Below are 12,661 nucleotides of genomic sequence, written 5' to 3' on the forward strand. Positions count from 1 at the left end.
GGAGGCTCTCGGGAGCCTCTTGAAAGGAGGCTTCCGAGCCTCTTGAAAGGAGGCTTCCGAGCCTCTTGAAAGGAGGCTTCCGAGCCTCTTGAAAGGAGGCTTCCGAGCCTCTTGAAAGGAGGCTTCCGAGCCTCTTGAAAGGAGGCTTCCGAGCCTGTTGAAAGCAAACTTCCAAGAGGCCTTCCGAGCCTTTGGAAAAGAGCTTTCCTAGCCTTTTAAAAGAAGGAGAAAAGAAAAAAAAGAAAGTTTAAAGAAGAAAGCTCAAAAGAAGATTTCCGGGCCTCTAGAAAGGAGGCTTCCAACCCTCTTGAGAGTAGGCTTCCGAGCCTTTTGAAATGAGGCTGTCAAACCTGTTTAAAAATCCCTTCCGAGCCCCTTGAAAAGATCCGAGGCTTTTAAAATAAGCAGAAATAAAAGGAAATTTCTAGAAAAACAGCTTGGCTTCCGGGCCTCTTAAAAGGAAGTTTTTGAACATCTTATAATAATGTTTCCGGGTCACTTGAAAGGTGGCTTCCGAGCTGATTGGAAGGAGGCCTCCGAGAAGCGCAGAAGGATGCTTCCAATTCTCTTGCAACGAAGCAACTGAGCTTTTCGGGAAGAAGTCTTCATGTCGTTCAAATGGAGGCTTTCGAATCTGTAGACTCTAGATTTTAGGTAAGAATCATATTCTTAACATATTATTCAACATTCTGTTTTGACCCGGTAGATTGCATAGAAGTTTTTTCAAATTTGTTTATTCGAGGTTTTGCCCTTTTGATCTTTTGTTCCACATCTCTTCATCCATTGTACTGGTTGTGGAGGACAGGATTCAATAGGCCATGGATAACTGATCGCCATGCATAGGATAAAGGAGGTATTTTGGACCACCAGTTCGACGGCTCATATTTTGGACCACTGAGTATTATGTACAAGCATTGGCGTAACTACAGGGGGGCTAGGGGGGGCTATAGCCCCACCTAGGATCTGGTTAGCCCCCCCTAGAAAATTTGTTACTTTGTATAAGTATTACGCATATCTAATCCACTGATTTTATACGGGGGTAAATGCAGAGAAGGGATTGTCTTCATTATCCAATTACTCTCTTCGAAACACTACAGCAATCTATTCGTTCAAGTTTTTGAACTTCGAGCAATTGTTATGAGGCTTGCTCACGATAAAATTTGGACCCCTCAAAACACGTTATAACTTATGAAATGCCAAAGGAAACACCTCATCAACAAGTAAATTAAAAAATATATTATTTATTAGTATTACAAGTACTTAATGGATAATGGACAATTCCTTGAGATTTTCAAGTTTTTCTAGGGTTTTGTGAGCAATTGTTATCTAAATCGAGCGTCTTAACCTTCCTAACTAATACCAATCCTAAAAGCTGCAGCGCATTTTAATTATCACTGTAGGCTTCTTGAGAAAGGTTCGGTAAAACTCTTAGATTTCAAGTAGAGGTAACTAAAAGTTGAATAAGAAAGAACTATGTATTCTTTCGAATGGATTTTAGAAACTCCGCATATTATTAAATTCTCTAAATTCCTATTGTCGCTGCAGCAATGAAACCAGTGAAAATGTCTCAGTAGGCGTGAAACAGACCTACTGAGAGAAAAGATGTGTTAAATGTTCCTATGTGTTAACTTGTTAATTTGTTTTTTTTTTAACTAAATTGAAAATTACGATCAATAAGTTGTATTGGGATGTAAAACTGTTTTTTTTAAATCATCCTAGAAGTTATTCTAACAGAAAAGAAACGTTAGTTTGTTGTGGTCAAATCGCCGTCAAATAGCTCGTAGGAATTGTCAGGCCACTGAATTGAAAGCTGGCGAAAAGAGCTAACTAACTAATTTATTCAATATTTAATTTATAATGTATTCTAGGTTCGAAGCAAACCAAAAAATCCTTTAAAAATCAGGATCGTGCTTCACATTCTATTTACGGTGAGCCCAACACCTATGGTTTTCTGAACCTATCAAGGATTTCAGGAATCCAACGATATTTCTAGATTTTTGTAATAGTGCTGAGCGTCGATGAACATCATTTGAAATATTGAAGTCGTCCATTACATTGATATCTGGTAGACCAACAAAATATATCAGTTGAATCGAGCGAAAATTGTAAACTTTCTGTGTTATGAGTGTTAAAATAGAAAAGTTAAAAAAAAAGTTAGCCCCCCCTAGAACTTTCCATTAGTTACGCCAATGTGTACAAGACAAAGTTTAGAAATAAAAAAAATACAAAACTTTATCAATAAATTTGGATTAAAATTAGAATTCATCCGCCATTAAGCAGTTCGTCCAAGGAACCCCCTTGGCCCGGCGAAAGTACCCTCAGGGGTACATGTACCCCAGGTTGAGAACCGCTGTTATAAAAGACCGAAGAATTCTCTGCATCCCCGTGAGCGCTACGGGAAAGGAATCGTTGGTTAGTAAAGAAGGAAATTCATGTAAAGCCTCTGGGTAAGCGACTGAATATTTATTGTAAACAAAGTTATTTGAAAACAAGAAGATCAAATCAATCCAACACAATTCAATGTGCTTCGTTTAATAAGCTTCTTTTTTTTGTCTTTATTATCGAGACTTTTAGCCCGAGGCTGGCTCGTCTCGAGGAATAAGCTTCTACAATACGATCGATTCCACACTGAATAATTCTGTGCTCTTTGATGCAGACATTAGTTTTATCACTTCGCGTTCTCCCACACTAGCTGGCGTGATCAGCGTCTACAACATCGATTATACACTGGTTAAACAAATTTCTGCTACGCGAGGTAGATTTTTTTCCACTTCGCGTTCTCCCGGACTAGCGGCCGTCCCATGATCAGCAGCAACACGATCGATTCCGCATTAATATTGTACAAATAGTAAAAAATATCACAAAATATAAATTTGAAACTTGGAAACACTGAAGACGTTTTATAGAAGCAAACTACATACGTATTTGTCTACTAAGAATGGGGTTATGTAGTAAGCGTTAATAGAATAAACTGTATAACCTAAAATTTTGAAAACAACTTAACGATTTTGTTTAGCGGCGCAGCCAAAATTTTTGATAAAATAAAGAATGGTTTAAGTTTAAATTTGTTTCGAAATTCCGCGGAATTCCGTTAAATTTCGTTAGAAGCTAGTTTTTTCTAGCGAAATTTTTGTAATTTTACGAAACGAAACGAAATCAAGAAAACAGATTTCGCCATGCTCAAATTCCGCGAAATTCCGCGGAATTTCGTTTCGAACCACCTGAAACGAAATTTTTCGAAATACCGCATATGCTTATACGCCACTGCATCCAGGCCTCGTTGGAGTTTTGCCTCGAGCGCTCGTATGAATCGTCCCCTGTATACGATAGAGGTGTCATCTGCGAACAGTGACAAAGTGCCGCCTTCTTGAGGTTCTGGCATGTCGGAGGTGCACAAGTTGAACAGCAGGAGCCCGAGGATACTACCTTGCGGGACGCCTGCGACGATGTCGTGCGCATTGGAACTCGCTCCGCTGATTGAGACCCGAAATGTCCTTGCCGACAGATAGTTGCGGATGATTTTCACTAGGTAGCTGGGAAGATTGTAGCGATGTAGTTTGTACATCAGACCATCATGCCATACATTGTCGAATGCCTTGCCGCCGAGTGAGCTTCACTATACCCCTTCGTAGTTCGGCCGATAAGTCGTCGTCGACATTGACTTGTGTGGGACAGTAAGCCACGATGAACGTGACGACTCCGACGGAGGTGGTGACTTCTACTCCAATGGCTTCGATGATTTTGAAACCCGGCAGCAGGCGGCAGGCGATGTTGCACCGCAAGGCGATTGCCACTCCTCCCCCTCTGGAGCTTGTTCGATCGAACCTCACCAGCCTAAAACCCGGAATTTTTGCGCTTACCTCGGGCTTCAGGTGGGTTTCGGTGATGGAGGAAATCGCTGAGCTCGACGATTTTGCTCTTGAGTGAGCAAGCATTCCAATTCACCAGACCCAACGGGCTGGGTGTTGCTTTGCTTGGCTTGACTTCCAGTGGGACCGAGGCAGCAGCAGCTGCGAGTCTTCTTTGCGATTGCAGCGGCGGAAGGACCGGAATCGGCCGTCGCGAAAGCGGGATTGTCCAGAAGTTTCGTTCGTCGAGAAATGGGGGCGAGCTTCGGGCTGGATGATTTCTTGTGGAAGCTTTCTTGCGGATTTCGCAGAACTCCGCACGTTTCGGGCAGGCCTTCGTGGTGGCCCGATGCTTTTCCCTACAGTTGGCACACTTGGGGTCAGCCTCTTCCATTCGCTTGCACTTGTTGATACCGTGGTCACCGCTGCACCACGTTCATCGTGCATTCATGAAACAGTTGCGCGCGCCATGGCCGAATCGGAGACAGTTCATACACTGCGTGACGTCACGATGCACGGGCTTGTACTTTGTCCACTCGACGACAGTGCTGTTGATGGCCTTGATTTGCTTGAGGTCCTTCATCGTGGTAGTACCGTGCTCCAGGTGCACCAGGTAGAGCTGATCACGGTAGGCCCGAGAAATGTCATGCCGGTGGATTTTGTAAATGTTGGCCGGCTTCAGATCACAATCCTTCAGAGTTTCCTTCAGCTTCTTTTCGTCCACTTCGTCGAGGTCACGCAGCACGACTTTGATGGGTTTGCTGCCGGGAACATCGTGGGTGTTAAACTGGAACCGTTTCGCATTCAGGTACTCCAGCACCTTGTCGATGTGAGACCTTCCCTCGGTCATTAACTTCACACCTTCGACGCACAGTCGAAAGGTGCACCTTAGGGGCCCGGGCGATCAGCTTCCGGAGGTCGGGGCGAAGGTTCGATAGGTCCCCTTTCACGAAAATCGGCGGGCACTTCTCCTTCCGCTCTGGTGATTTATCGTGGAACAGAAGCTGTTGCTTCTTCCGGTTTTTCATGATACCCAGCAGAATGCCGGCGTCACCATCCTTGAGCGAGTACTTGTTGCTCAAGAGAAGCTTTTCACTTCCCTCGTCGGGAGCAACCTCCTTCGATGGACGCTTTCGCGTTTTATTCGCGACCGAATTGGCCGCGGTATCTCCCATGACGGGTCCGGGAGAAAATAACGCCAACGCGACGAAGCGAAAACGTAAACAGAGCGAACGAGCGAGAAAAAAACACTTGGAAAAAAATGCGCGAGCAAAAAACACGTCCGTACGTGCTGCTGTCTCGCACTTGAATGCTACACCCAAAACAATTCTGTGTAACATTCTTTGTATTAATCATTTTGTATGAAATCACGCATTCAAACAAAAGATATTTTAGTTACTAGATAAAGATTGTCGCTGTCGTCGCTGTCCGGAACATGTTTTGCTGGCGAGGATAGGGGAGCTAAATGTCAAAGAAGGAAAATCCATACGATTTGACAGATATGTACCACACATGTTTCGGACAGCAGAACAAAGGGAACAGGAGCGACAATCTTTATCTAGTAACTAAAATATCTTTTATTCAAACCTATCAGAGAATGTTATACTTGTTAATACAGCTCATTGCATTAAGTCGGTTTATTTGGTTTCGATCAATAAATCCAAACGAATCTCGTTGGCTCCTCCTAGAACAGGTATATGAATCGCGTACAGCAATATAACTTTAACCCACACAATCTTGCCGATTCCATTTAGCTTGATAATGGAAAAGGATACAAATATGCATGGTGCTTATTCCACTCGTATCACTCATTGCTATTCCTATTACCCTGCCATTTATCACATCCGCATAGCATGAAACGTGAATTATGATTGCCTTTGGTCGCATCGTTCCTCTTTTAGTAAATAGTCCATATGGTTAGCGCGTCAGTTTAGATGTGCTAAGTATGGAGGGTCTCGGGATCAATTCCCGTCTTCGACCGAATATTTTTGTATGGTTGCGGAGGTTGTCAAGTATGCAGGATTTCATTCCCCGATGGGGGAGTGTAATTCAATGTAGACACTAACACATAACCAGTTCTTATTTTCTCATGACCGGGGACCTAATGCAAGGGCCTGCCGTTTGCTTAATACAGTCTGTGCATATGTCGCAAATTATGGCAAACTGTAGGCGAAACTAATGCGAGATCGCTATAAAATGTTGCAATCTCTGGTTGGGTGTAGCCAGGGAATCAATTTTTCTGAAATGCGCTTGCGAAACAAGCGACAAAAGAGAACCAACGACAAACCTTTTTTTTTGTTGGAGATAATAATGACAAAGATCCGAAAATGTTTGTCAGCAACAAAAAAGAAGACAATCTTGTTGCTAACTTTTCATCCCGTTATTTTGCATTATTTCTGGAGCAAATTACGGTTTTATGCTATCATAGTTTCTCCTTTTATGGAAATTTTCGAGAATCCAACAATGATAACAATATTAGCATCGTATTCTTGGAAATATCAGAGCATGCAAGGCAAATGATTCTTGTCATATTGTGTTCGGGTTCTGATAAAGGTTTGTCGCTAGGTGCGTTTGTCAGTAACAAACTCTGTTGACGACAAAGGGTATATTGTTAGGCGTTGCTCGAATATTGATTCCCTGGGTGTAGCGATAAGTTACCATACCACGACTCGAATTATGTGGTGCATTGGTGCTAGCCCAACTCTGACGAGTTCACTGTCATGCATGCGCTTTTATATTCGAAGAACATGTACTGTTAGCGATGCGGTAGTCGTACGTCATTTGGTTTATTTTATTTTCAACTAGCAGACCCGACGAACTTTGTTTCGCCTAAAATTAATTTATTCTCCGCTTAGTTTTCGAGTTATGCAGAAATTTCTGTTTCATTTCAAAGGAGGGAAGGGTCTCGAACCATCTTAATAACCTTCATTGGCCCCAAAAATCTCTGCATACAAATTTTCACGCCGATCGGTTCAGTAGTTTCGGAGTCTATAAGGTTCAGACAGACAGAAATTCATTTTTATGTATATCGATTTGAGCATCGTATGCAGTTCAGCAAAATGAGTTTTAGATTCGAATGCAGGTGGTCCGTTTTTTTAGTAAATAATTTAAAGAATCATTTTTTTCGTTTTTAATTTATTTTTTCTATTTCTTGGTTATTATTTTTAAACATACAGGATTTTCATTCACGCTGGTACATATATATACTACAATAAATAGAGCTGAAAATGGGTCAAAACGGGGCGGGATAGGGCGATTGATTAAATCAACCTGGGATTTCACATGTGAAAAGCAATGGCAAAAATTAGCAAGTCCAGACACCGAATTTCTGGGAACTTGTCTGATACTGAGTTCGTTCGGACCACATTTGAACCATTTGGTACACATGACTTTGTACGTTACACAGAACATATTTAACATAGTACTTTAACAAATCGACCCCTAGAAAAAGGTTCCAAATGGACCGAAAAGTTAGGAAAATAATAAAAAACATAGTTTTAGATTCCCTCCGAGACTGCGAAGCCAAGGATTTCTCAAAATAAGCTTAATAAATTAGTCGAGTGAAAAACAAATAAAGAAGATTTTTAAAACCAAGCTGGATTCTTCGCTTGCATAATTCTGGTCACCTTAAGATCATTATCTCATCCGACATCGGTACTACTCACAATTATAAAATAGAGGGAACAACGGAAAGTATAAATATCAAAGATTTCTTCCCTTCTGTTTGTCTTAGCACCTTCTGTAGATTTATTTTTCCTATCCCACGTCGTGCTGAGTACATGTGTTTTGACTCTTTCCAACCGAAAAAAAACCCAACAATCCGATGAAGATGTAAAAAGTTGGTATTCATTCAATCCAGAGCCCACATGCCGGGAGAGGCAGAACGTGCAAGGATAAAACTGTTCAATCGAATCGGATCCAAGAGAAGCGATCCGTTGGAAAATTCAAAACGAAAATGGACAGGGGTTTGGTATAAAAAATGGATCGGCTCCAACAACAGCGATAATAGCAACATTGATTCATTCAATCTAATTCGATATTTGTCAGGGCATTACTACTTTGTACCGAAAGGGAAAAGGCCAGCAAAGTCAGCGGATGAGACATGGGTCGATTGCTAAATATATCTCCAGCCGGTTAGTGTAATCTGACATAATATATTGGAAATTTCGGAAAATTGGATAAGCATGGATTGATTTTTTTAACGAATTATTATTCAATCATGTTACACGACTATTCAACAACAACACATAGAAGAAGCATCTCTATTTTACGAACGAAATAACGAAGTTTGGCGTTTGTTCAATACGACTAGAAAAAGCTGATCCATCGGAACAACTACTGCATTAGGTTGCCGAAATACTCAAAGTCAGTAATCGTTCTGACGAGGTTCAGCGTTTTTCGAGTATTCAGTCCATTTATCTTGGCGGCTAGACAAGCTGTTCCAAGATTTTAATACTCGCGTGTTATATACATTTACTATTATCACAAAGGAGGAGCGAAATAGCCAACAAGGTCACACCCAAGCGATGAGTCCGAGGGTCTCAGTGCTGCTGTTCATGAGCCTGCTGCTGGTAGTGGGTCTGGTCCTGGGTGTACTGCACTTCGGGCTGGCTATGCAGAGGCTGCAGATTCTCATGCTGTTGAGGCTGATAGTGCGATTCTTGGCCGTAGCTGTGGCTGAGCTGGTGAACCGGTTCATGCTTAACTGGCACTGGCACGATGTATTTCTCCTTAACTGGGTGTGGCACTTCCTTGATTACAGGGAATTTGACTTCCTTGTACACCGGGACTGGGCGGTTGATCTCGACCTTCACCTGGTAGGGGACGGGCTTTTCCACTGTTTAGATTAGAGGGAGGGGTGAATTAGTATGGATTTGGTTTGGATCGAGTTGCGGAATACTTACCGGTGTATGGGATTTTTTTCTCAACGGTGTATGGAGTTGGCACTGGGACCTTGACTTCGACCTTGTATGGCTTTGGCACCTCAACCTTGTACGGCTTATCAACTGGGACCTTGACTTCGTATGGAACCTTCTTTTCGACGTAAACTGGGTACGGTTTCTTCACCTCCACTGGATAAGGCTTCTCCACTTCGACCTTGTATGGCCTGTCGACTGGGACCTTCACCTCATAAGGGACCTTCTTGATGACTGTGTAGGGCTTTGGAACTGGCACTTCGTACTTGACTTCGTATGGGACCTTCTTTTCAACGGTGTATGGAACTGGAACTGGGACCTTAACTTCGACCGGGTACTTCTTCTCAACTACGTACGGCTTTGGCACTGGAACTTCAACCTTGTATGGCTTGTCGACCGGAACCTGGCAGAAGGATTTATTAGGAGAGGTTTTTTTATGAAAATGTGTTTTTTGATGCAACTTACCTTAACCTCATATGGAACCTTGGTGTAGACGGTGTATGGCTCCGGGACGTATTCCTTGACCTTGACGTATTCCTTCACGGTGTACGGGACCTTCTTCTCAACAACATAGGGCTGTGGAATTGGGACCTTCACTTCATAGGGCACCTTTTTGTGAACAGTGTATGGGACGTGCTTTTCGACGGTGTATGGTACGGGAACCTTCTTTTCGATAGTCACGGTCTTAATTTCTTCATGGTGCTGTGGCTCCGGTTGGTAGTGATGCATTTGCTGTTGTGGGAAGTGAATCAAGTGCATGTGCTGACCAACTTGGTATTGTGGTGCTTCATGCTGTTGGGCGTGGGCTTGGTAGAAGGTCTGCTGTTGCGGTTGATGTTGATAGTAGGACGGTTGGTGAAGGTGCTGCTGGGGCTGGTGACTGTATTGTGGCTGCGAGCCATAGTGCGAGAGGAAATCGTTGCTCGAATGAGATTCCTGCACTTGGTGCGATTCATACTGTGGCTGGTGCAGCGGCAGCGCTTGGTGTTGCTCCTGAACAGAACTCCAATCCCCTAGCGGAATTCCTCGCTTTTCCAGATCACGGTCCTGTATTAGCTCAGCTTCTACGCTTCTCTCACTGGCAGCGACGTTCTGATCCTCTGCCGCCAGCTGGTCTTTGCTCTCGGCAGTAGCGCATGCTACCAGCAGAGCTAGGCAGCAGGGGACAATAAACTGGGGGAAAAAGGAAACGGATTGTGTACTTCAGCTAATGAGGTATCAATAATATTTACAAAAAGGCAAGAGAGCATTTCGCTTTTCTTGTTCTCAGGTAAGTTATTGTTATTGATGTGCCTCGTAGTTACTGATCCTAATGTAAAGATCTATTTTTTTGTGCAACTATAGATACTATAAACGATAAATTATAGATAATTTGAGGAGCTGTTGAGCTTAAAGAAAGCAAATTTTTTTTGCGAATGATTATTGGAAGGACTAAGGTGGAAATTTCTGAAAGAACTTAAGGAGTGGTTTAGTTGAGAGCAACCAAATAAACTCCTTTTACAGCCTGAGAAAGAATATCCAGAAGAGCTGCTAGTCGAAATCATGCACCAAGATCTAAAATAGTTGACAGTACAAGTGGCAGAGAACAGGTTTTCTTGAAGGAGGACTCTAAGGGCCACTCCGAGGAAATTTATGATGAAGTTGCTAAGGAAGGAGAATTTAATTGCTGTGGAAAACAATAAATTTTGAAATGGGGAGAAATTGACAAATTTAAAAATGTTTTTTTGTCTGGAAAATTTGAATTTGAAATATATTTCCTAAAGAAGAAACACTCGACGAAATAGCAAATTTCTTCTGAACAAAGGATTTGTCACGTCCATCTCTTTGTTTCTAATCCCTTCAAATAGGAATGATTTTACAATAGGTAAGAGTTAAAAAAAATCAATTCTGATTAGTTTCCCATGGATGTATTTCAATTATTGGTCTTTTTTCGATGCAAGAAGACAAGAACTGGAACAAATCTGAGAATTCTTCAACCTTTCGAACCTTATAGAACGAGAAACACATTAGGAAACATCTGAAGCAAATGGAACAACTGGGCCAGTGATTATGAGACAACCAATTGGGTAAGATAGCTCGGAATCCTCAAGTTTTAAAAATTTGCTGTTAGGAATTTGAAGCTGTGATGATGTGGATCATCAAATTACGAAACCGCAAATGCAAAATATTTGTCGTTTTTAGTGACGATGACACAGATTTTGATTGAAATATGTTCTTCTGTGAAAGAGCCAAGAAATGCTGAGATATATTCAGCGAAAAATGGAAATATTTAGACGGATGTTCCATCAAATGTAGGTTAAGGATCATGAATGAGTAAAAGTAGTGATTTCGTTCTCAGGCTACTACACAACAATATGGAAAAGAATCCCTGCTGTAGGACAAACATTTAATTTTTCATCATTTTAATCATTTTTTGGATGTTCCAGATTCTCACGAAGCTCACCAGAAGATCATTGTGTGTTTATAATCCTCAGCACTAATGGAAATTTTTGAAGCCAGTCATTAGCCACCCATCAGAAATGGTATGGACATTAGAAATACGTGTGGTTTTTTTTTTTTCGATCCACTATAGCTAACCACTATAGAAAATATTTTGAAAATAATAAAACACCGCTCTGCTGTAGCACGGATCTACTAATTAGAGTTAAGTTAAGGATAGTCGTAGTGCTTGATGAACGCAAGTAGTGAAACAGATATTAACCAGTGTCCAGTAGAACAAAAGCTTGGTTAGCATTTTCTATAAAGCTTGTAAAGATTAAATGCAAACTCAGGATTGTTATTATAAACATTTTCCATAGAAAAATACATTTACACATCTGCACTAATTTTTCCAACTCTAGAGAGGTCTGCTGCTCAAATTATTTACCCAACATCCTCCATTTATCAATTATCTCACAACAAAATCCAGCTAATTTGATAACAGCCATCATCTCGGATCTTCATAAGAAGCAAGCAAGACGTAATACTAATGACAGAGCTGTTCAGCTCTCCCGTTTTATTTCTGCTGCATCTTGCTCATCCATCTCGTTATCACTTTGGCAAACAGCCGGGTCGGAGTGAAAGCTGCTGCATAATCCGCTTACCACTGCTGCAGTAATTAATCCAAAAATATAAAATCCCAAATAGCAAAATCCACATAACAGATAATGAATTTATGCAACGACACACACAACTGCGCACACATTAATTGTTCACTTTTATGGACGACGGTGGAAGGCCCAAATAAATCCGCCGCAAATGAATAGATTCGGTGAGCCAATTAATTCCATCATGTAGCATTTCTACCAATTCTGTTCGCCGCCGTACTGTTTCATAAGTCAACTGTTTCGACGTTCCGTCTATGCACCGATCATTTCTTCGTTCATCCAAGCCAGTCCAAATGCTCACTGAGGTCACATTTTCACCTATTATGCTAGGCACGCACCGAGCGCAGAGTTCATGTTATCCAAACACTTTTATGGCTTAATTATTACGCTATTCCAGTCCACGGCACACAGCTGCTCCACAGTTCGCTGCGCAAAATATGGATACAAGCACAAACCCCCTAAACAGCACGCACTCCCGAAACCCAACGTACCATTCGCATCTTGGCACTATGATTCTTCCCTTTGGAAGCACACGTTTCACGTTCGGATGCTTTCCGTTGGGACCTCTTGGAAAACACCTGTAGAGATAGCGAGACCAGAGACGGTACTGATTTGGTGATCAACCCCGCCGGTGCTATATATACAAACCCACAAACAGCCCAGCCCAGACGCGGTAGCCAAACATTGCCGAAAAAAAAATTGAGATCAGCCACGCGGTCGCGATGGTACGCGATGCGAGACCCCCTTGACCCACCTCGTCGCATCTGTCCTGCGATCGGATTTTCACCAGCTCTGCCTCGGATACCTCAAG

General features: G+C 42.1%; 1 protein-coding gene across 1 annotated transcript; it reads right to left on the reverse strand.

Annotated features, from left to right (window-relative positions):
* Positions 1-8,037: 8,037 nt before the first annotated feature.
* On the reverse strand, positions 8,038-12,456 carry LOC134212929 (titin-like). The gene is made up of 4 exons (XM_062691276.1): positions 12,342-12,456; positions 9,230-9,937; positions 8,753-9,167; positions 8,038-8,685 (listed from the first exon to the last, which is right to left on the reverse strand). Exons 1-4 carry the CDS (start codon positions 12,348-12,350, stop codon positions 8,390-8,392), a joined length of 1,428 nt encoding a protein of 475 aa, XP_062547260.1. The 5' UTR covers positions 12,351-12,456; the 3' UTR covers positions 8,038-8,389.
* Between the last annotated feature and the right edge of the window lie 205 nt (positions 12,457-12,661).

This window comes from Armigeres subalbatus, chromosome 2 (genome assembly GCF_024139115.2).
Source record: "Armigeres subalbatus isolate Guangzhou_Male chromosome 2, GZ_Asu_2, whole genome shotgun sequence".
In the NCBI taxonomy this organism is placed as follows: Eukaryota; Metazoa; Arthropoda; class Insecta; order Diptera; family Culicidae; genus Armigeres; species Armigeres subalbatus.

Excerpts from the sequence above, each read along its gene's own strand:
- LOC134212929 (XM_062691276.1), bottom strand. Across the intron at positions 9,168-9,229 it reads AGGTTCCATATGAGGTTAAG|GTTCCGGTCGACAAGCCATA; the intron begins GTAAGTTGCATC and ends TCCTTCTGCCAG. Across the intron at positions 8,686-8,752 it reads GAAAAAAATCCCATACACCG|TGGAAAAGCCCGTCCCCTAC; the intron begins GTAAGTATTCCG and ends TAATCTAAACAG.